Below are 25995 nucleotides of genomic sequence, written 5' to 3' on the forward strand. Positions count from 1 at the left end.
CTACAGTGGAATTGATCGGTACTGTATGTATCACACCTTTCCAAGAACACACATTGTGTTTAAAGAACTATTCCATTATTTTGAAATTAGATAAAGTCATGCATAATGCAGTTTAGCATCTTCTTGTTGTTAGAGCTTTGTATTTTTAAATGTGTGTGGCAGAGGGGAAGGAAATCAGCTAGAAGCACAGATCTGGAAAACCAATTTAAGCAGCTTGTATGTATTGACCAATCTAAGGATAAACAGAAACCTAAAATATGAAATTAGCACTGACTTGAGAAACTCCACAGAAAAAGATTTCTGAACTTGATTGTTGCAGAAATTCATTAGCTCTGACACTGTTGTTGTATATACAGGACTTTGTGCTGTGCTCCAACTTAGGGAGAGTTTCTATTTCATAAATTCCTTTAACTAGTCTGACTGCTGCTTCTAAGGGAGCCTCAGCTGTACAAAATGTCTATGAGTAGGTGTGAGAAAGAAAGGGTCTGATTGCATCATTGCCCCTGTGTATTTATAACCACAGCAGGGAAACTTAGTCTAATAATACTGTTTACCTTTGTTACTTGGTAAATAACAAACTGTTATTGGATAATTACAGTAAAGGTCAAGATCCACTTGCTTTTTTTTTTTTCCTCTTTAAGAAACGTGCGTACTCTGTGTGTAGCTTCAGTGAAAAAGTACTTTTCATAAAGTAATGTAGTGCAGCAAACATTTGAATGTATCAGAGCTTATGACATTGACTTAATTTAATGGTAAAAGATAAGAATTTTTCAGCGGCGCTTGCTCAGGTATCCATATTACCATCCGGCTCCAGCTTTCATATGGGACTTAGAGCAATAATAATAAGGATTCATAAAATGTAACTATTTTCATATAAATATTGTCCAAGTGACAATAGATTTTTATAATCGGCTCCAGCAGTGGCCAGCGAATACTCTCTGCTGGCAGTGCACACTGCGGCAGGAAATGAAAACAACTTTCAGGAGGAGGAAAGATTAAATGCAATCAATCCATCACTGTATGATAAGTAACGGGCTTTCAGAGTTTTAATGGACTAAATAGTGTAATGTGTTTGGTTTGGTAACCACAGAGTTTAATCAAGTATTTTTAAATTTTTAAACAGGAAATGGCCTTTTCTCCAAAGGATATACACATTTGCAGTGCATAAATCAGATACTGAGTCCCAGGATCCTGATCCCATGGTCTTTACCATGCAATTAACTTTAACTCTTTTTCTGAAGTAACTCCCGGTCATTCTGGTAGTGTAACATGATGTGATGAGTTGTTACTGTTGTTTTTCCATCATTCTGGTCCATTCCAGCTCTTGCTTAATGCTGTTCCTCTAACCCAATTTTCAGGCTGTGGATTAGCCACACAGCTCATCCCGGGGTGAGCTGCAGGTAACGGAGTGCTAGCTGAGCCAGTTGCCACCCAGACCTCCTGCACAGTGTTCCCTGGCAGATGGAACACCACCATCTCAGCTGGCACTGCAAACAGCACTCTGCAGTCTCAGCTGGCCTCACCTCTCATTTCTAACCCTTTCCCCAAGTACGACCATGTTTAGTTTAAGCCCAGCCTGCACGGTGCTGCACCCCACCGCTCTGCACGGGTATCCCCAGCCACGGCTGCTGGTCAGAGGAGTGGGAAGGCTCACGATTAGAGTACTGAGCACAGTATGGGGTTTATTTAACACTGTACAAATGTCAGATTTTAGACAGGATAGCATGTAGCTATGACAGCTGTCTTTTAAATTATGCAGAAGAACAAGCTGAAGACAAATACAACCGAGCAGTGGCTTGTTAAAGGCATCTACCGAATACAGCAATGTTTATTCCTTCAGAAAACCCACAGTGTCATTTCACAATAAAATCAGGTAAAATCATAGGTGCGTGTATTTTCTAATGTGCTTGCTAGATATCATGATATAAATACGTATTACCAACGTAAAATATGCACAAGCACTCACACACCCATCTCTGTCTTCTGAGATTACTGATAACTTAGCCTTTGCCAAAATGAGACGGAAAATTTACAGAACATATATAGCTAATATACCCACTCACAGACTACTTTTGAAAAATCTAATTCATAAATTATACATCAAGTTAGCAACTATACATGCATGCATTGACAGGATATTATTATGATGAAGGCGGCTATCTTTTCAAAACATAGGGGACACATTAAAACACTACTGAATGACAAGCAGAACTGGGAGCCTTTCAGCAGAGCTTAATCAGAGACTCTTCTTGGAAACTAAAAGGAGGAGTGCAGGGAATCCCATTCTCTCCAAAGAATCAGATGCCTCTGAATGTGATCTGTGTACAAATCCCCTAGTTTACGAGCAGAGAATACCCACAGACTATTGGCCCTGCTACCCCCTGGCAAAAGAAATATTTTCAGTATTAAAGCTTGAATTTAGGAAAGTCTTGTTATCCAAAGTCAGGGGGTTTCCCCTTTCTAATTCAAAACAAATTTAAATAAAAGTTACAGTAAGGAAGAAAATAGGAGTGCAGAGATAGCAGGTTTGAAACGCTTTCAGTAAACACTGAAACTAAATGGAAAATGTCTGAAACATCAATGTTCCCATGTAAGTTATGGGAAAGGTTCTCTGAAGCATGCATTAATTCCGGGAGACATACTAGATTCAAGGAAGTGTTCATGAATGTACCTGTGATACTGTATGGAAAAATACTGGAAAATGCTAAAAAAGGTGACGTTGTCTTCATCTTTAAAGCAGATTTCAAGTAGAGGTTGTTCCACTTTAACACTCTCAGATGAAGAATTGCTGTAAAACTGTACACGAACAAGATACTACTCTACTAAAATGCTTGACTGAAATGCAAAATAAGCCAGGAAACTACTGGAGAAGAAGTCTAGCTCTGAATGCAGCAGTACTGTGATTCCAGATTCTTGTTTTGCTAATGATATACCAACATACGTAGAGACATGTAGACAGCTTTCACAATAAAAATTATAAACCGCTTGAATAGATTTAATGTAAATGATAGCAGGGAAACAGATGCACATTAATATCCCCAAAAAATCTTGAGAATTAAATGTTTTTTTAAAGAACAGGATATGCATTAAAAAACTGTACCCATCAGGGGAAGTGTTTGAGCTAATAAAACTGTATTTTAGATTGGAACCTTCTTTCATAGCTTTTGGGGTTTTTTTTCATTCTCACTGGCATTTGTTTTCTATTCATCTGCTTTCTTAGTACTGTCTTGTGTGGTATCATACCATCATGACCAAAGTGACAGACTTTTGTCTCTGCTGGATTAATCACTGTGTTCTTTGATCCATAACATATGCTCCTAGTAGACATTTAGCGTCAACATATTCAAGATTTGTGGTCTGGCAGTTCGATGCCTGATATTAACCTAGCTGATAGGCAGTTTAGAGTATTTAATTTTTTAATTTTTTTCCTTGAGCCTGCCTTTCATCCATAATAGAGCTTAAACAACAGAATAAAATATGTGATGTTAAATATTTGGGTTGATATCTTTGCTTGGAGATTAATTTCTTTACTGGGTGAGAAAGCACCGAGAGGCTCACGCAGACAAATACCAGATCTTTATAGGCACAGCGTGTACATTTTTGCACACACCTTAGGCACAGGGTTTGTGTATTCATGGTCAGGGAAGCCTGTCCACATGGAAGAGGACATGAGCTCCACACGACCACTTCGGAGGTCTAGGGGGCTTGCCCAGGACCTTGCTCCACTGACACTGCTCTAGGGCCATGGACAGGCACTACGGCCAATGGAAAAGCCCCCGGGGCAGTTAGTTAAGGTACCAAAAACTGACCTGCTGTGACTTAGGCTTGAGAGGACTTTGTGGTAAGAACCCAAAACCAGTCTGCTGGGATGGTCCCGGCAGCCGGTGGGGGATGCAGGAGAGCTGTGGTAGTCCAGAGCATCAGGAGGAGCCAGGCTCCTCCTTGCAGCACTTCCCAGCGAGCACCCGCTCCTTGCCCTACCTGTTCCCAGGGGACAAGGACCTACGAGGGGCTGTGAAAGCAGGTGGTTGATACGGAGCTTTATTTCCTCTGGGTACTGTGTGAAATTGTTCAAAAGTTAGATCAAAGGAACTGGTAAAGGGCAGGGTAAAGAACAGGAGGATTAGGGTGGTAACCCAAGACATTTTTCCTTTCGCGTATCAATTAAATAAAGGATATCAATTAATGAGATTCAAAGTATTTAATTATTTTTTCATTGAGAGGTATAGCACACGATTTATGGCTCAGCTACTCCTTTACTGATTGTACTGCTATAAAGTGCTGCATAATATATTGCTTTCTACTATGTCATGCACAGATAGAAACAGCAAGTGTAAAGTGGGATTAACTGCCCTCAAAATAGTCTGGGCTAGAAATTACTTATACAAGACTCATGTCAAAACTTCCTTTGACTTCTGAGGGTACTGAATTACCTCCTCATCCCATCTTCTACCACACACAGGCACATCCCTGTCCATGGCAGGCCTGCACTGGGCCCCAAAATAGTATGTGTAATACAGAGGAGAGAGGATATTTTTTTTCCAGGCATTGTCCTGCCATAAAGAATTAAACAGAAAATGAATGGAGAAACCAAATGTCAGCTGCTCCCTTAGACTTCAAGGTTCAGGAAACTGCTTAGTGGGAGTGGGAAAAGACTGGCATGCTGAAATGTTAAGAGAATAATTGTATTACGAGAAGATTATGGAAGATTATTTTCCTTGCAGGCCCCAGATTTCTGCAAAAACAATCCTGAATTGCATCCTACAAGGCAAAATGAATTCACCTATTCCTCTAAATGACAAGGGTTTATTAACTGCATATTCATTTGGTGTGCACAAAATTAAAAATGGGCTCATATTACAAAACGTTACACGCATCTTTCTTTCGACAACATGGAGTTCAATGTGATTAACAATGTAATAGCTCGTAGTAAGAAGAAAAATAATTGTTTTTTCAATATACAACCCCCATAATAATTCAGAAATCAATATGCATCCTCAGGGAATTTCCCCAGCAGAGGTTTGTAGGAAGCAGGGTGGCCTGCCTTCATTTCCCTATGAATGTGAAGCTGTTGCAGCCCTGGCTAGCCTGGCTTTTTTTTTTTTTTTTTTTTTTTTTTTTTTAATGTTTAACTATAACCACTGGGACTGGAATCATAGCTTCTAGTGGCCTAGTATGAATATTAATAAGACACTGGGCCATGGAGTTCCTTGCTGATTTTGACAGTTTAAAGGATCAGTTAGTTAATTAGAAGATGACATGGCACATCGCATCCCTTGGCTCCATCCTGCCTTCTGTCTCCTCTTTTCATTTTCTTTTTTGACATGTTAGATTACATCATTACTTGTAGTTTCACTTGTTAGCCACACCATGAAATGAGAATATTTTAAGCTGTAATTATTGTGATTTCTCTCCTAAGAACAGGAAACTCAAAGAAAGCATACAGAAACTTGAACTTCAAAGACTTAGGAATACATGGTTCGTTGTTTATAACCTTCTAACTACCGCCAATAAACAGAAAAAGACTTTAAGTAGCACAGAAAATGGTGTTGATCATCATACTGGCAACCCATCTAGTATTTTAAGTAGGCACCCCCATCATCTGTGTTTTATCTGTGAGTTACTTAATATTTTCATAGGTGTATTTCTTAGAAATCTAGAGTCTCTTCCCTTCAGCCATGAACTGATTGTGCCTCTAGACATGTACACACAATCCAGTACATTCACTGCATTGTACTAGCCTAAAAAAGGTATGTGTTTTCTATTATCATCATAGTCAGAACAGACAAAAATAATTTGAACAGAAAGCATGGTAGTATGCAGCAGCCCTCTCATTTGAGGGGACAGCAAAGGATAACAAAGGACAGCAGATAAGAGATTTCACGGAAACATTAATTCATTTCTCAGCTACACTAGATATCCCAAAATAAGACAAGCCACAACCCAAAATATAATTTTTTTTAAAAAAATAACCTGCAAAGCTACAGTCATACTATAAATCATAAAAACTTCCAAGTTTTGCATCCGAATGTCATACTTCAGTTAGCCACTGGGACAAAAATTCTGGACACGTAATAAGACTTTAGAAGAACCACAACCACTTATTTTGTGTATTACGAGATAATCTCATTAATTAATATTTGTCTTCTAATTTACATTCTGTCTGTAAAATTCTTATCAAGGACATTGGTCTATTTCTGCAGAGAAATGCAGAGAAACACGTACGTCTTACTTTCTCAATAGGCTTGCCAGCCTGCAAACAGAAGAGTCTGCGGGAAAGTCGGAATGCAGTTTATGCATTGTGGAAAGCCTGCAGCTCTAGGGCTTCCTTGGAAATGACAAGATTAGTGGGCGAATGTATCTTCCAATAGGACCGATCATTTCTGGGTTATTATTAGTATTCATCACTGTGTCTGATTGCCTGTGTACTTTCATATTTCTTTTATCAAATGTTTATATTCGTGTATTCATTTCAATACTGCTTAATCAATACTGGTTATCAGAATACATATTTTGAGAGAAGAAATTGCAGAGGAAGTGTTATCTGCACAATAACTCTATGCAGTTAGCCAATACAATAACCTATGTAGATAATTTATTTTTTTTCATTAAGGTAAACATGTAACATCCCATTGATTCACAGGGCTTCACAGAAATATAGGGCTAATAACAGGTGGAAATTGCTTCTATTGCCATTGAAGATAAAGCTCGGTAATGTTACCTATAGAAGGAACAAAGTTGGGAGTTGTGTGCCCTCCAACAGCAGACTTTACTCTTTGAGCTAGACTGAACCATGTTAAGCATGAAAAGTGTCCTTGTTGTATCAGAGAAGGGATTAACGCCTTAAGAGTGTCTTTTATCAAATCAATGTTATTGCAACAGTATTGATTTCATAATGAAACAAGAAATGAACCAGCATCTCTGCGATTTCATAGGCTGGTCAGATAATATTGTAAAGAGGATAAATGGAAACCAAGTACAATGCTATGTTGTTGGTGTATGTCATACACTAAATAGAAAACCGTGCGCTAGAGCACTCAGTAGGACCTTAGCTGTCTTCTGTATACTTCTGTAGTTTCAAGATTCTGTCTTGGCTGGCACTGGGAAAGCACAGGCACAGCCTGTCTCGGGGATTGGAAACCAGTCGGAGTCCCCACTTGCCTCTGTTACTTTTTTCTCTTACCCCGTATGTCTAATCTATTTTGACTGTACTTTTGCTGAAGCAAAGATGACTGCTGCTTCACATAACTGGCAGAGTCCTGTCCACAGTGGAATTAATCACACAGACCAGTTCTGGAGCTAATGCCAATCTCCTTCAGTGGAAATGCATCTTTCTCAATTTCAAAGACAGAAATGGACTTACCTTTCCTTTGTTCCTACAAGACTTAAATCCTGTTTCATTCAAGGTCTGCCAGTCTTCTGCGTCTTTTCTGCATAGAAGCTCTAGCCAAGGATTAGCAATCAGATTCCCCATTGTCCACCTGAACCTAGAAACAGACACAAAGGCAAACATATAAGCAATTTTTTTTTTCATTGTGACTGCCATTTACCATTAATACTTAACATTCCCACATATCCTTTTCACCAGATGGTTAATATAAAACCTAATGAACCATAGATGGCATTCCTGTTTTGCTTTGTTTCAAATTAAGTGTGGAGCAGTAAAAACTGAGAATATCTTTTCAAATACAAATGGCTTACAATTCATAATATGAATACAGAAGCTAAAATACAAAAGTAAGTGAAGACTGTGATCCTTAGCAGGTCTTGGCAGTTTCTGGCCATATATTATTAAGCATTATTCAGCTGACCCTAAGGGGAGTTCATCTGGAGACATTAAGGTCAAAGAGTAGAAGCATTTGGACACAGTCAAATGGATTTTACACATTTGTATCTTTCTGACATTACTGTTTTGCTTCAGCAAACTGCCTAATATCAGATATATCCTACTGGGTACCGTTCTAAATCACTTCAATTTTCTTTGTCCCTGGGCTACAGTTATATGATCAGGATCCAAAGCTATCACAGTATATGATATACTATTTTACTTGCTCGTTTGTATTAGAATGAACTTTATTAGCTTTTGGGCACATGTCTATCGGTTTTAAAGATTAAGTATTATGTCAATAGTTTTTATGCAGCATTCAAGTACACTGAATCATTTTGCTTGCTCTGAGATTATTAAAGGTGTATTAACACTTTTACAGAAAACATTTTTATTTTAAAATGAATCATCACTCAGTGCAGTCTGTGCTTACCAATGCTATCCTTCTGAAGTGATATTTCACAGCAAAATCAAAATGGGGATAGATGTTCTGTAAGTAATTTTAGATTTGAGAGCACGTGAACCTTAGAAACACAACTATATAATGTAACATTTGAGTCCACACACTTTCATTATCCACTTTCTTCCTTTAAATAGTCTTAATTTTCTATTTTATATTCTTGTAACTGCTAACAATAACCACAGCACTTTTACCATGTAAAAACTGACAATTTGTGCAAGCTTAGATTTGTCATTCTTCTTAAACAGAATCTAGTTAAATAACCCGTAAAAAATTAGAGATGAGCTTGGCTGTTCCAGTATCGAAACCAGGAAATCAAAGATGCTTTTTTGCAAGGAAACTGAGGTTTCAGCTAACATGCAAGAAGCTTTTAGAGCACAAATCCAGCCTGTAATCAGATTTCCTCGTTTCCTTGCCAGTCTTCTGTACTTCTGGTTTTGTGGTTTATAGTGGCTGACCATATTGTGTCACAAATGGGAAAATGGACAAGGATAGCATGTCAGGGGTTTGAGCTAAAGAACAACTATTTAAAGTCACTTGGGCATTGCTAGGCTTGAAGTATCACGGCTGGCTGATGGTGATTTTGGAGCTGGTTTATGATTAGGTGAAAGAGCACTCCCTTCTTGATTAGTTCATTCTCTGTCCTCGGTAGCTAAATCCCTGTTTCACCCGCCTTCATCACAGTGTCACCACTGTAAATCCAGTGTGTACATCCTCTGGTTCAGGGATCGCCTTTTGTCTTAATCTTTGACCAAGACCTCTTGGCACTGCTGTAATAGACACCCAAAGGGGCAGCTCATAGTAGGAGGAGTTTCATAGTCCATAGGTCAGCTCTTAGCATCCTAATTCTCCCCATCAGAAGGTCTCAGTGGCATATTAAACAGTTATTTACCCTATTCTGACCTCATCATTTCTGCTTCATGAAAGACTGAGTTAACACAATAGAGTTCTCGTATCTACTGGCCTTGTAGTGCTTACAGTGATGTAGCTTTAATGTTCCTCCAATATGACTGTCTTTCTCAAGCGGCATATATTAAAGAGATATTAGACTCCTTAAAGAGCTTAGAGGACAAAACCGTTCCTTCAGTGATTTAACAATAAGTATCATTTCATTTAAGTTACTTCTGAGAATTGGAACTCTTTCAGAGATGCTAAGTGGAGCAAATAAGGATCTTAAGACTTCAAGATTAACTGATGGGAATAGAGCCAACGTTCTACATTTGCTTTCACATCTTCTCTTGTGGTATGTTTTAGTTTAAATATTTTGGCTCCAGTCTTGAAGCTTCCAAGGCATAGGCAGATTGCTATGCCCACATGCAAAAAAAAAAAAAAAAAAAAAAAAAAAGCCCCAGAACTGAGAACATTTTGCTGTTATATTTAGAGTATGTATTTAATTGTTATACCTGCACAATGCCATGGAAAATCCTGGTTTGCTTTCACATATTCAACAAAGGACTTTTTAGAAGGGTATTTTTAAAGTAGATCCACACTAATTAAATGTATTACTAAGAATTCAACACTTCACAGCTATCAGTGGATTGTAGTATTGAAAATTTGCAAATAAACACAGGGAAACAAAACTCAGATCTGAACACATACTCAACAGAGGCACTCAAGCTTTAACAGAGGTAACCCAATGCCTATAATTAAAAAACACCCAAACACGCTTTGAAAAATTCTAGATGCATAAAGTACAGTTGGGTAGCACAGTTTTCTTTTACACTGCTCTATGCAATAATGTGTACAGTTTCCTGATTTGTTTATATAACACACAAATGCAAGAATTATTTATAAAGTCACAGCTGTTCTCTTTCCTAGCCTTTGTTTCTCCCAAATCTTAAATATTTGTAAAAACAAGAACAGTAATTAAAGTATTGATACATTAAGCAAACATTTCCCTAATCACACTGCTTAAATACGAATCATTTGTTTAAACAGAACTTGCTAAGTATATGTACAAAAATATAATGTTAAATAGTTACTACATACTGGGAAAGCCAACTTGCATTTAAAGAAACAAAATAAACAATGCCAAACCATTACTAATGTTGCAGTCAGCCACTCAAACATTAGGAACTCCCAGAACCAAGCGCAATGGTTTGGTGTTTGCCCAGATCTGTGAAGTAGCTATGTGCCATCTGCTCCTCACACAAAGGACATGAGTTTATTCTTGCTGGTGGGAACTGCTGTCTAAGAGCCAACACTTGGCAGCGTAAGTCCTTACCCTTGAAAAGCTGGCAGAGAGCACTTTTTAGCCTTTGAGTTCCCTAATAATGTTCCCCTCCAGGGTGCAGGTCCCTCATGAGTGCTTTATTTCCCTCTTTATTCTGATTCACCATCCCGTGCAGACAGGCAGGACACCTCAAGTGCATTGGTCTCTTGTGGATTCCCCTTACCTGCCAACACCTGACATGCTTAATTGTAAAATAAATCAAACATTTAAATAGTGAAATTTATACTAGGCTTGTAGTTACAGGCTGAGAGATTGTAGCTGCAACTAAGACAAATACAAAAAGCAAAACCTGCCTGTAACCTGTGGCAGGATTCCCTCCTTACCATCACCCACCGTCTGCCCAGGACATCCAGCTTCCCGGAGACGAGAGCAGCACCCTGTCCTTCGTGGTGGCCCATGCAGTCTGGCTGCTTTCCACCTTCTGTTCCTCGGGAACTAGCTTTTGGACACAAAAGCGAATGCCTGATAGTCGAGCCAGGTATCTTGGTAAAAGGGATTTTGCAGACTTGGTCACATATAATCAGTTAGGGAGCAAGTAATCTAGATAAATGCTAATGAAAGCTCTTGCTGGCACCTTGTGTATTCAAAGGCTATTTACTATTGTTCCTAGTCAGTTGGCTCACTAGCTTCCCATTCAGTCTGGATTGCTCAGATTCAGCTGGGACCACTATAATATTCACATTACACGTGGTATAAGCCATCGACTACGCATACGTTTTGTTAAGCTCATTATCTGTGGCGCACTGGTGAGACCACACATGACACACTGTTAATGCAGATGACAGATCCCGTAACAAGCTGCCTGACCTGGACAAACCAAAGGAAGCCAGTTTACCTCCACCACGACAAGTATTCCTGTAACACCCCGGGCTTGCCTTGGTACGTATGTTATAAAGCAAGCATAATCAGGCAATTAGCATCCATCCCGTCCCAGACAGCTCAGGTGGCTTTTTCTGGCTGCCTGAGTCCAGCAGTGAGGAGCACTGAGAAGATCTCTTTGTTCTTGAACCTCACAAAGAACAATTAGGAAACGGAACTGGCCTCACCAGACCTTCTGGTGTCACCCACCAAACTCGTTAATTATGGAAGCAGTCTCATAAGAATTAAACTGAAAACTTGCTGAGAACATGCAAACTGCAACAGCTCTAAAAGCTGACCAAATTTAGCAGATTTCACAAGAACAACGCAAACTGTCCCTGTGCCAAACTTCAAATTCTTGTTTCAAATTATGTTGATACTAAAATCTCCTCAAAGAAAACATAACCAGAATTTCTTAACATGGGCAAGCAATGTGGTTTTTTTTTCTGTAATCTTACTTTAGAAGTTACTGAAACACTTTGGCTCAAGTGTACCATTAAAAGCAAAAATCAGCATTGGACAATGCCTAGAACACAAGTTTACAGCCCAGAAGTTTAAAGTTTGGCAAAGTACTGTAAAAGCTAGTTTATATGAACATGAGGCAGTGCTACCATTTCTGCCTATGAGATGAATAGAAAAATATAAATTAGATCTCAATAATGGAAAACATCTCCGTTGAGATAAGCGCTGGCCTGACTATCAGGCTAGCTTATTTACCAGAGCAACAGTGCAACAAAGCCAACTGCACCACTAAGCCACACTGTTTGCTGCTGAGCAACATGCTTCGGCTTTGTTAGCTGAAGAATCTGAAGCATCACATTTATGGGATCCCTCCATGCTCAGATCAAAACAACAGTCTTCTGCAGGACTTACTCTCCTGGCCCAGTTTACAGATTATCTTTTTGAATCAGATGAAACATTATCTCACATAATCTATCATGTTACTGTAGGCAAATAACAAATAGGTGCATTTCCGTTGAAACTGGAAATGATATATCCCACATGTTTCTGTTTTATTTCTAATCAGATCCAGCTGTGTGCTATTTCTAGAAAAACAATTCCTGAGTGAACTCAGCCACCTGAACTGAACAATAACCTTTAAATAGCAACCAGTATTTAAGAAGAAACTTAATTGCATGAAAAAAGCAAAACATAGGCAGCATTTCTAAAAGTTTTACCTTAAGTCGCTTAAGCTGTAATCATTTTTTTTACAATTTCACTATGGGGTTTTGTTGTTGTTGTTTTGGTTTGGTTTTTTACTTTATTCAGTATCATCATCATCTTTTCTGCTTTTAGAGAACACTAGTTCCCTCATGCAAGGACTTTCCAGTTGTTCAATATCCACAGCCCCTGGCTGTCAACCAGCTTTGGAAAAGCCCGTATAATGTGGTTAGCATATCTAACCAGGGATAGCCTGAATTGTTCTTCAGCTTAGAGGGCCACCAGTAAGGTCTGGGGTACCTCTCTCTTGCTCTAACCTTCCAAGTTTTACCACCATTGCAGCAGTAATCTTATCGAGGAAACATCACAGTCACAGCGCAGGGATGGAGCCCCTACCTGCTTTCAGATATTTGGCAAGAATTTGAAGAGGTCTCCTTCCTTTCTTTTCCTGTAGGTAGGTAGGTTGGTTTTGCTGGCAAAACTCAGTCTCAGAGTTAAGGAACCCCTTCTTGTCATAGTCTCTATTTACTAAAGTTTAGTACTAAAACGTAAGGACAGCAGTAGCTGATGATCTTAATGCAAATTGTGAGTTGGCACAATTGTAGCGGCAGCTGGGTATGTACGAGATACCTATGTACAGCGTTTGGACATAAAAGCTGTAGATGATCCTTGCACAACATTTCCACTGTCATCCACAGAAACTCACTAAGCAAATAGTCAGGAACCAGTTAGGTAACCACAGCACAAGATCCAGGCCCTCTGCCATGCAGTGCCTGGATTGGAATTGTACCCTTGGTCTCATTCCTAGCTGTTCTCTTCTTTAAAGCAGGATGAATTGAAATAATGATTATAAAAATACACACCTTCTGAATGCTTAAACAATTGGAAAAGGTATGGTTAATTCAAACTCATAACAAGGTAGTGTTTCCTACAGACTAGAAAATATCCATAAAGCTTATGACTTATGAGTACTTTTCTACTTCATTGGGCAGTTCGCTGATGTTTTATCTCTACATCTGTGGCACAGGTTCAGTGTGGATCTAGGCACTCCAATACTGAATAGTCATAAATGCCATATTTATTTTATTGTATACCTTCTTATAATCTGGTAAAGTTTATATTTTTAATATAACAAATAATATGTGAACCTGTTGTTTACACTCTTCAAATACAATGAGAGTCAGTAACATAGAGACCCATTATTCACTTGGTGTAAATACTAGTTTAAAGGTAATCTATTAATACTAATCCAAGGCACTCTTTTTTGTAGCTCCCTAAATCCACATACATTCATATATATCTCTTTTGCTTTGTAGCCAGGTCCTCAGGCTGCACGTAGGCTTTCAGGGACAGAGATTGCCTTTCTCTGTTGTGTTTGTTAAATGCCCAGTGCAGTCATCTTCTGCTGTAAAAGGTGGCTCTCGGATGCCACCTCAGTACGAGGGGAAAATAAATGCTGCTAAGCATATTCAACTTCGCCACAGCCACCACCGAGTTCTGTGCCATCCCATTCATTTCATTGTGACTTACATTTAAACTGTACTTGTAGCCTGCTTAAATATGCTAAGAATTATCCTGAGGGACCGTAGTAAAATGTAGTCATGTTTATTTGTAATTGCTACAAAACGGTTTACAAAATTGTTAGTGTCTTTTATTATGCTTGCTACTGAAGCACTTGCCTGTTAATTAGAGAAATTTCAGCTGTCATAGCTGGCAATTATAGCTTCTGTATCACTGTCTGGTATGAATAGTCAATGAGAGCTGATTAATATGCATGAGTAGCAGTATATAGCGTGTGCATTGGAGCACAGTGCCGCAGCCAGAGCGGCAGAGGGAGTGCTGTGTACTGCCAGGGAAGGAGGGAGAGCTCGAAAGAAAAAAGCACAGTTGCTCTGCAGCACCCTGTGCGATACCACCGCGAGCTGTTCAGCCGGCTCACCTAGGGGTTTCAAGGATATCTGCATGCATGCATGCTCGGTAACAGAGATTACTGGGGCTGCTCTGGTGAATAAGGAAGATTATTTCTGCCACTTATTTAAACATGGGATGCAGTTTGTGCACTCTACAGAAGCAAGAAGAACAGTACAAGTTACTGTATGAAGTTTGTCAGGTAAAGAATTAGATTTCATTTCTAAAAGCAAATATTCTCTTTTGGGCTTGTGACCACTATTAATGATGGGAAGAACATAAGCCAAAAATGGCTTATACAAGTGGAAATGAAAGGGGGTTTGCCTTATTTGATGTGTTAATGATTATGGTTTTATGATGTACCTTCCCATTCTCACGTGCAGAACATCAGATATTTAAATGTATGCCATTATACATCAAACTTCTTACAAAACTTTACATCACAAAATAGGACTCTGTTGGTAATTTCTCCAGTATGAATTAGGTAAAATTTCTTGACAAGGATCATGCTTGGCCACACACTCCTTGATCAAGTTAGGAAAGATGTGCAGGAAGGTTTTGTATCTGTTTATGAGTACATGCAGACACTTCTTTCTGTGCAATGCATTCAGTGCTCAGTCTGGTCTTTAAGTGCCTGTTCCTGCCAGAGTAAGTTTATGTCTAGTTGTTGTAGTTTGTGCACCTCGGTGTGCAGAAATACCAGCTAACAAATAGTTAATTTGACAGCAGATTAAAATTACTGCTCTACAGATCTTTCTACATCAAATTACTGATATTAAGCACCTGAAAAGTTTTCTAAAACTCTGGTAATATGTTAACTTCTGTTACAAAAATGTTATTGCCTGCTTCTGCTTTTCCTTCTGTCTGTCTGAAATTTCTTACTCTGTCACATCTGAAGTGTGACTTGTAGCAAACCAGCACGATGGAACCATGCAGCATGATGGCCAGGTGTTAGGGACGCACTCCTACAGATCTCTTTTGAAATAATGATAGGCAGGTAGCTTACAGTTAACCTCTGAAAACGTGAAGTGGGCTGTCTGTAGAAACAGCCCGGATAAACAGAAACTACGCGGCTCCTTCAAGCTGTACTCTACCACCTTGCGGTTCGTAAGGCAGTTTAGAGTAAGTGAGTTACCGCGGGCAGAGGAGCGCCGAGGTGACATCCCAGCGCTGCCGACATCCCAGCGGTGCCGTGCCCTGCGCCCGCCGGCAGAGGGGATTGCTCAGCGGGGCGGGGGGAGAGAAACATCCCATCTCCTCGCTGCGTTACCACCTGCATCTAGTCTGAGATATGGATGTCACCGACAGCAAAGGGAATAAAATATGTGGTTTGTATGTTATAGTGGTAGGGAAGCGATTAAATTTTAAACACAGTTTTGATCTAATTCTTGCTTACTCGCCCAAAGGGCACTGGCGCTTTGTGGAACTAAAAAAACTTGGGAGAGCAAACAGGAAGACATGTTTACTGTCATTTCTATTTATACTAACTCACTTCCACTTGCTAAGCTGCTATGCACGTGATGGTGGGAAGAATTTTAGAGAATGGTAATCAGATTTCTCAGACGTTATTCTGTACAGAGAAGTAGTTTCAGGTGCTGCCTGCGACAGCAGACCTGGTGCCAGTATTGTTTGTGTGAATCCTCCATTCAGGTCAAGCAGCGGCTGTGGTAACAGTTACTTATCCCCCAAGGTTGCCAAGTTCTCATGCAGTCTGGGTTTGACGGCTGTCAGTGAATCACATTCAGAAGTGCAACAACCAGAACAAACTGAGGCAACAACAAATTATTAATATTTTGATTGCTTAGGAAGCTTGGCACAATTTCTGTTGTGAAATGAAGGTGCAAGAGAACCTTTGCAAGTTACTGACATCTCCCAACAGATGCAGGACAACATTCTTTAAATACATGTCCTTAAAATCACTCACAGGAACAGTCCCACTGATATCTGAGATGGGTGAACTATCCAGTGCTGGCTGCAGGTGCAGATCCCTGGTGGTAGTTTGGATTTAGAAATCAACCTGCCAGTGCTGCAACCTTGTTTCAGCAATGTGTGGAACAGAGTGCACAGCACTCGTGATTAACTTTAAGCATGGAAGTCCTTGGGGAAACATTGCTGGAATACCCTCAGCTTCCACAAAAGTGAGAGATGCATGTAAGCCTATAAAACTGGGATTTCTAACATAGTAAAGCCTGAATTATTTAAGACTATAATCCCTGATTATTCCAGAACATAAATTCTTGTGCAAAACTATTTTAACAGGGTACTACTATGATTTCTCTGTTTCACAAGATAGGAGGGAGGGAATTCTGTAGCTTATGGAGTACATCCAGATAATTAAATGTCACAGTAACTATAAAAGTGCATCCTCATGGAACCTACACATAAGAGCAATCACGTAAAATTTAATGGTGGGGGAGATGAAGAATCATTGTAATTTAAAGTAACAGAATATAAAAGACAAGTTTCAAAATATGTTAGCAGTAACAAATACCTCTTACAGTGGTTCTATTTTGTATCATCCATAGGTAACCCTAGTATGTGGTAAGATAACATTGCCATTCCAGAGAAAAGTAAAAGAAGCTTTTTTAAAAGTCTGAATTAGACAAAATTTGCGTAACTTGGCTTTAGGAAATACTGAGCATTGTTACAAATAAATCCCCTTAGCCTTATTTTTTAAAAGTTCATGACTGAGATGTAGGAATTCAGAAAACACTTGCAAGAATTAATAATAGTACATAACTGCACTTTCTCTATTAGGCCAAGAGCTTTAGTGTGGCTGGGAAATTAATGCTTCAATAAATTACAATTCCAGAAGGTCCAGTACGTCTGGCTTTGTAAGTCCTCATAACAGAGAGCACAAAGAGGATCAAATATACCAGGGCTCAGGCTTTATCCCTTCCTCATCCATAGATAATTCAAAGAGATCCTCTTCATTAAGGGCTTTGGCACATTGCCTACAATTTCTTTTTGGGCCGCTGTGAGCTTAATGATGCAGAACAATGGTCTTCCCTCTTGTTGCACACATACCTTATTGTACCTTTAATCACATAATAAAAACCAAATTAAGACACCTCGTCATTAAAGTCTATTGTAGCTGTGCATATCAATGCTTTGTATTACAAATACAAAGGGGGCTGTGGCAGCTTGAAATCTTGATGCAGAACAGTGTCACCAACAATAAGCGTGCCTGTGGCAGCAACGTGAGGCATATAATACCTTAGCTGTATCCTGAGGCCGACTTCCCAGTTACATCCAGCATATGAAATGAAGTAATTAAATGCGATTAGATTTTGGGTTTCTGGTTAAATGGAAATTTTCTTCAGAAGATTTTAAAGGTTGTGAAAATGGAGGGAGAAGGGGGAAGAAAGAAAACAAGAAAACTGGGAAGGTGTTTTAAACTAGTTTTGCAGTTTCTTTTTCTCAATGTCATCAGCTCATATACAAAAAATAACAGAAACAAGGGCTTTTCCCTTTGTAGAAAAATTCGTGGGGCACCAAAAAGTAATCTCCATTGAAGGAAACACAGAGATGAATGAGTCATCTGAGACAGAACTTCTGAGTTTGTGAAATAAAAAACATGAAGTCTTCAATTTTAGTAACTTTCTCAGTACCTATTTCACACTAAGCACATGTTTACACGCAGTTTGGGAGGAAATGGTTTCACTGTGTGTGCTTACCTAAATGGACACATAGTATTTCCTAGGATAAGAACATAGAATTTTAAGTCACAGATGACTATAAACTGCATGGGCAGTGCTCAGAACTGCTCACTGGGATTCAAGATGATGGAGTTCATCCAGTTCTCATGGTGAGAAAATATCATAAAAACAACCCATCAAAACTGGCACTTCCAGCTGAGAAACGACGTGATGAATATGGAGACTAACCCCTTCCTCCAGGCTGTCCCTCCAGATTAAGGATAGAAACGCTGGCAGGAAACAAGCTCACATTGCCACTGCCCTTGCTTCAGATGATCCGAGGTCAGAGGATTTCAGCCTCTATGATTGTTGAGCTGGCATGTTTCACAAATACTAAAGTTCATATATAAATAAACAGTTGTTGTAATGACCTTTTAGTGTTTTAGTAACTTGAAAGCCCCGTTCACATGCTCTTGGCCTGGCACGTCAATGAGACAAGTGAAAACGACAGCGCTGGTAAAAACAATAGTGGGCAAACTAGATTTGTCTTTTGAACTAGACTAAGATGTGATGCAACCAAGGTTATATAAGCACCAAGGTCAGCATACAAATTATTGCTGTGCTAATGAGAAGATGGTAGTGACGAGGAACTAACTGACACTGTATTTCGTTGGCAACGTCCAGCAGCATCATTTGTGAGGAGACTACTCCTTCAGCAGAACTCACACACAAACCAGTTGCACTGAGCTGATCACCAGTACAGTTGCCTTTACTGTTACAATTCCATTCACATATTTAGACTTGAAAAAATTAGACTAAAATAATCAGTCATTAAGAAAGCCTGATTCAAGGAAGCAGTCTAACTAGACTTAAACCTACTAAGCAATGTTGTTATCCTAAATCAGGGCCAAAATGAAGCTTGCCAAAATAAATGTTCAGCTCAAAAAAATTTCTAATCCAAACTGTAAGATTTGGGAAACAAGAATAATTGCCTCTGTACATATGCTTTTCACACCCTCAAATTTAATTGGGCAGCCAAAGAATTAGATATACATTTTAGTAGTTTTCCATGTTAAGACCAAACTGGTTGTGCCAATTATAGAAAACTGGTCTACTTGAAATACACTGTATGGCTTCAAATACTCCGTATGTACAGTCTGTGCTGCAGCTGAAATTAAGAACAGCATTGAAGTTATATTCTGTCACTTCACTACCATTAAACTTGACCTCAATAACAGTTGTGAACCTATCACACTTACTTCAAAGTAGGCATGTGTTTGCTTAAACAAGATGTTAATTCCAAGGGCTTTGTTCTAGACAGGGTTTTCTACTGCTGAATTAGTTCAGCTGTAGAAAAACTCTGCTTGACAGACTGGAGACTCATAATCTTCAGAAAACTGCCCTTTAATGATTGTGGCGCCTGTCTGTGGCTCAGAAGTCCCCTTTCTTAATTAGACATTTACCAGAAACTGGCAATTGAAATTTTCCTCTTCACTTGATGATGAATAATGCAATGCCTCTGTTAGGATTTCTCTGGAAGATACTCTTCACTGCAGGTTAGAGGAAAATTTTGGCCATTAAAGGAACATAAACAAGACGTGATACAAAATAAATAAAATTCCTAATGTTCACCTGTGATATAAATGGATGATTTGACCTACCGTGGACATAAAATATCTTACTCCTTCATAATCTTCCTGAAATCCACGGTGCCTTTCTTCTTTACATAGAGCAGATAAAATGCTTAACCACAGCACAGATTTATTTGGAATTTTTTTAAAGTGATAAATGATTGAAAAGATGAGTTTTGTAATGCTTTACACTTATACATCTGTTTAATGCTATGAAGCAGGTGGCAAGAAGTCACGAGGGAGAAGGCACTAGGGACAATCACTCTGTGCTTTACCGTCACATGTCAGACATGGGCTGGGAAAAAAGGAAACATATGGAGTAATGAAAAAGTGCAGATCTAATACATGTGTTTTGTTGTGTTCATTAATAATGAAACAAAAGGTCAGGCTTCATTTTCACTAGGACAGGACAACTCTACATTTATACATGCATTGGGATCGTTCCTTTCAGAGACTCAATGGGCACATGCAAGCAGATCCAGCTAGCCCTCCTAAACTCTGCAGCGAGTTAGGGATTTGACGGAAGGGTGGCAAAATAAATAATATAAAATACACATAAACTTTAAACAAGACTGTAATATTCACTACTTTAAACAATTACTATTGAAGGAAGCCTTCCTACTAACATAGTTTATCTTAAGGCAAAAATCAGAGGCCACCATCTAAAAGAAAAAAAGCACAAGCATCACAGCAGTGTTTTTATACTTGTGTCAATGCAATGATAATTCTGGACATGGACACGTTGTAGGTGATCAGCCACATTGTCCACTGGCACAGAAACTGGGTGCTTCCTCATTTCATTTCTGATTGTTGAAACTTCCAGCTTTATACTGAGACAGTACATTAGCTGTGTTCAGTAGCACTCCATTTCTCGAACACCACCATCAGACTCCTTGGGAACACTTGAGAAGTAAGTGTTCAGCTTCATAGAAAGAGTAATTGTACAAGCAGCCTAAAACCATATTTGGTTTACGTATTCTCATGGATCATGTGCATTTACACTAAGGTAGCTCCTACAGCATCATTTTAGAGAAAGCGATCATCCGTACATTGAAAGATGACAGCTGGTAAGAAAGCCTTTTTAGATTAGGCAGAGTTGCTTGCAGAGTGCAACAGAAGCTCTTGTATCTGACCTGACAGAATCTGTGTAACTGCCATCAATTTTAGCCAAAAAAGAAAAATAAAGGGTTTTAATCAGTAGCACACTATGAGAATTCTAGGCCATAGTCAAGCAGCATGGACTGGAAGAGTACAGCGGAGTGGTGGTGGGATCCTACCTATACAACACCTCTGAGGTTAGTTTTCTTCAGCCAAAAACACTGCTGTATTTCTGGAAGGAGGTGGCCCAAGATGACAAAGCCTACTCTGCAGATACCAGGTAGCTACTAAAGCAGCAGGCTTTCTTGTTAACGAACCCACTTGGATCTGTCACTGGTGCTAGGTTCCCATATAGCGGCACTGGATGGTTTTTTTCCATCTTTTTTTGGTACCAACTTCAATAACCCTCTTCAACACAGAAAATCTTCAGAGCTATCCACAATTGTTCTTTCCCTGCCTTATATCACTGAGACATTTGTGGAAGAAGGGAGGGAATAAGAGAATGGACTCAAAAACCACAGTGACCAGCTGCAGAAATGGGAATGTCATGAATTAGAATGGCCTTACACATGGTGTCTTGGAGATCAGTGCTCAGCTCTCATTGTGGTGTGCTCTCATGGGGCATCAGGTAGATCACTAACTTGTTTTAGGTTTCATCATCTCATCTGTACAACACTCCTCCCGTCTTTTTGCTTGGAGCAGGCTCTCCAGAGAACACGCTCTCTGTGTTTGTGTAGTTTGATGTGCCGCTAAAATAATAATAGTAGTATTTGAAGGCCTGGTCTATACACCAACTTGTACTACTCTGATTTTAATTGAGGTATGGTCTAAAATATTGCTAGACTGTCAACTATTTGAGCTGTAGGTGCTGGTAGGGCATTAGCAGGGGAAAGTTCCCTTCAGGTAAGTCTTACTCTTACAGCATTCTCAGAGCACCCTCAGCATGCCACTCTTGGAGAAAGGCGAATCATCTACAAGGACTTTTGGCCTGATTCGGTACAAGAATGTGTTTCTTACGTTACTCCAATTTAGATTAAATCCATGTAACATTACACCCTCAACTAAACAGATTAATCTTTTTATGCTATTTACTATCATTGTGTATTATTTTACACATAGAGATAGACAGCTTTTTAAAAAGCACTCATTCATAAAAAAAGCTGTAACTTGCTGTACTAGATGAATACATAGAGGTAGGTTTTTTCTCTTCAGAGGGGCACATTTGAGAAGGGCAAGAGCATTTCGATGTAACGTGACAGCAGAAGCAGCCCAAGGTGCCACAGCGGAGGCACAGCACTATACATGGGCAAATCTAAAGAATGGAAGTGGGTGATTAGACTTGCTGAATTCTGGTCATTAGTAATTCATGATTATTTATGGCTGTCATTTGTACCTCGCTGAGAAATATAATTGATTGGCTCCCTCTGGGCCATGCTACTGAAATGGCAGACGGAGTCATTAAAAAGGGAGGGTCTGTAAACTTCGTTCTGGTTTACATGGACCAGAGTTAAGCCATGAGCAGATACATAAAAGAATACCTTTTTAAATGCAGACAAAATATGAAAAAGTATTTCTGCCCTGATACAAAATCATTTAAACTGATGAATGCATATTTAAGAAGGGCTCCAAATAAACTTCACTAAGTACAGTAGTCTCAGAAACCCCAGCATTAGTCTAAATCTGGTTTCATTGAGGCAAATGATAAAATTCCCTATGGTTTTGAGTCATGATACATAGGAGCAGAGACTGAGGAGCCAGTGAAAAGCAGGCACATTTTCATATGCTATGTAGAGTACTAGCATTGCCTTGTTAAATAAGTAAATGTGCTAATTACTAGCAGAATAAAAATTCCTTTATTTCAAGGGTCTTTCTCCCAAGATTTTCCTTTTGGAAGTTAATGGTTTAGAGAACAAATGTATTTTTTACTCTTAAGTAAAGAATTTTTCTTTGGTCTTAACTATTTTGTCATGGGTGGCTCACAAGGCAGAAGGGAAATGCACACACATGGAAACAGTCTATTACTAAACAATATAATTCTGGGTTTTTTGAAAAAGAGAGAGACTGTCCATATGAGGGAAATAAAAGAAGGATTAGATGGAGCTGCAAGAAGAATTAACCTATATTTTGAACCTTCTTTCTCCAGTTCCTGAGGAAAAGGGGGTTTAGAAAATAGGCTTTTTGCTGTTCTAGTTTCTATAAAAATCTTTAAAGTTCTGCTGCTTTTTCTTAATATGCAGACTTCTTAAGAACTCACTAAAGAAGTGAATCAGACCATAAAGAGCGTTTTAAATGGAGCACAGACGTCTGTAGTCTAACAGAACTAGCATTTTGATAGTGCATTTCCCAAGGATTTGCATGAATTTCTACAAAGAAAAGCTGCTTACTCATTCTTAAGCAAAAAAGTTTTTTTCTCTGTGACATCTGTGAAGCATAGAAGAACCAACAAGCTGTACAATGCATACAAATGTTTACCATTCATGACATTAAATCCACATAAATCAGTCTAACTTGATGGATGGAAAAATAATTTTCTTTTACTGAAACCTTTCTTGGTTTCTAGTTTCTGTTGCGTACTACCAACATGAAGCAAACAATTTTTTTTACACACTATTTAAGCAAAAATAAAGTACAAAGTAATTGTAACTACACACAGTAAACTCTTATCCACAGGAATTTTCTGGCTTTCTCAACCTTTCCGTTAAATATTTCTGCCAATATCCAGAGTTTCTTCATCTATACTATTGCAAACAATGCTTGCACATGCTTAAATGCAAAACTCTACACCTACATTCATCGAATGTCCTGCCTTATTCTCTTCTGCAAACCTCTTTCTAGCACAGCCCTGTCCCATTGCCCTTGTATCGCCTCTGCAGGGCTCCCAGGGGCTCAGCTGCATGCCCCCCTTGTGACTGCAAGTGGGAAACAGAATCAGTTCAAGGAACATCTTTCTTTTGTGAATAACCCAGCTGCGTAAATTTGCTATCACAGGAAAACAGAAAAAAAAAATACTGGGTATTCCATAAGCATTTTATCAGAAGGAAAAGAACACAAGATTGGTGGTAACCAGGAGGAAATTCTGTCTGTGTAAACAAGTGGCATATTTTTATATACCTGAACACCCCCAATTTACGTTTGCCATCAGCAAAGTGGCAGTCTTCTCTTCCCACCCAGAAAAATAAAACATGTAAATCCCTTACCTTGCTAAACAATTAAACAGCATCTATTGATAAAATGACATTTATGTAATAGCACAACTGTGTACTATCTCATGAAAATACCTTCCTCATACCTCAAAAATAAGAATGTGTTTTCTAGTAACAGAGTACAATTCTGTCATCTTAGTCATGGCTACAAACTCCACTGACTTGCACAGGAGGTCCAGCCTTGTCCTCACAGCGTGAAGGCTGGAGGGCTCCCAGCCTCCAGACCACACGCCAGTTTTGACCTCAGGAAGATTTGGCCTGAAATTAGCTTCTAAAAAGTGGCAGTTGGCTCTGAAATTGCTGGAGGATACCAAACCTCTCAGCAGAATAACTGTTAAAGTAAAAGCACGTACATATGGTGTTAAACATGAAAAAAATCTATCCTCACAAAAGGTATTTCACTGTGAGGGAAGAGATTTCAACAGGAGGGATGCCAAACACCTCGCACAGCTCTGACAGAGAGAGACAAGCTGTTGTATATCCAATACCACACACACTTGCAGCACCATAGAATTATATGGAAAACCATGTCCCAGCTAGGAAGTGCAAATTCTTCACAAGCCTAAAGACCTAAGGTTTTCTCCTGTTTTCCTTGCTTTACTCCTTGTTGATTTGCCCATCACAGATTTGTTCTTTCTTCCTCTCCAGTGGCCACGTGTACTGCAGCATCCTATACTCTTATTATCTACATCCAACATTAGATGATGCAGGTTTATAATATGTTGCATCTGACAAGCTACTTAATGAGTAGCTACTAATGCAAGAGAGATTTGAAAACAGACTCAGAAATGCACTTGGGTCTTACAAACACTACACCCAGCAAGATCCTACTGCACATTTTTACTCTTTTATCTCCAAGGTAGCACTAACTTTTCCAGCCTTTTTCACAGCACTAGGAAGTTTGATCTTACAATCACATTGCATTTGTTGCTTTCACATCTAACTGTCACAGGCTATTCTTCAGCAGTTTCACCTTATGTTTAGGGTTCAACAGTGAAATTCATCTGGTGCTTCCATTTTTGGCCAGATACAGTATTTTGTCTTTTTTCTTTTCCTTTTTTTTTTCCTTTTTATTAATTCCTGTTTATTTTTCTCACCATTTACTTCTTGGAAGTGGGAATTAATGAAAGCCCCATGGCTGAAATGAGTTTAAGACATCATTTCCATTTATTTGTTTGCTGGGACTCTCCACTTAGATTTGTGTCATGGCCTCCCCTATTACACCTTGTTGCATCATCTCTCTTTTTCTCCGTTACAAATACGTATCATGTTTTACCTTCATTGGCCATGACAGCATTTCCCTTTCCATTATCACAGTTTGGCCGTGCCAACTGAATGCTGATGGCACACTCAGCTTCATAACATCTTGCTTTGCTATTAGACTTAGCTCTGTTTCAGTCAGAGCCCAAACCAAGGCATTGCAAAGGCAAAACTCTCAGACTTTAGTGAGCATCAAATCAGGCTCAAGTGACTATTTTATTTTTGTTCCAAGTATTAAAAGAAAACTTCTAGGAGACACTCCCCAGACAGGATTATGCTGCCTTTATCTATAGATATCTTGCTGACTTACAACACAGATTTTAGGTAGTGTGCACTCTGCAGCCTACTTCTGTGCAAAAGAATATAACAAACAGTATATACTATAAATTACTATAAATACTATTCTATTTCATAATCATTACATAAATTCTTTTTTAAAAAAAATCAAACATCTCTTCCGTATTTACTGTATGGTCTTAATTCCAAGTATTTATCTCTGCATCTCATACAGTTGCTAACCCTACTGTCTGGCTCCACCACAAATTTCATCAAGGTCCATTCAGTTCATTTCAGCTACATGCACTTCAGTTTAACTACAGCTTTCTCCATATTCAATATATTTCCAATGCAAAGAAGGTCCAAAAGCTAAGCATTTCAACATTTCAGACAAGTTAATTTATCTATCTTTTGTGCCATGAAAGATCCCATTGTCTCTGTCAC

The 25995-nt window shown here is 39.0% G+C and overlaps 1 protein-coding gene across 2 annotated transcripts in view; it reads left to right on the plus strand.

Moving 5' to 3' along the window:
• PDZRN3 (PDZ domain containing ring finger 3) overlaps positions 1–25995 on the plus strand; it is a 147499-nt gene that overhangs the window by 99712 nt on the left and 21792 nt on the right. The window contains exon 1 of one of the 2 annotated variants that reach the window (XM_013296396.3): positions 14353–14647. The exons of the other annotated variant lie outside the window; for it this stretch is intronic. Within the exon in view, the coding sequence (XP_013151850.2) occupies positions 14579–14647 (69 nt within the window). The 5' untranslated portion in view covers positions 14353–14578. Of the gene's footprint in view, positions 1–14352; positions 14648–25995 lie in introns of those variants that run through there. 2 annotated transcript variants of the gene reach the window in all.

Source organism: Falco peregrinus, chromosome 5, assembly GCF_023634155.1.
Source record: "Falco peregrinus isolate bFalPer1 chromosome 5, bFalPer1.pri, whole genome shotgun sequence".
Lineage (NCBI taxonomy): Eukaryota > Metazoa > Chordata > Aves > Falconiformes > Falconidae > Falco > Falco peregrinus.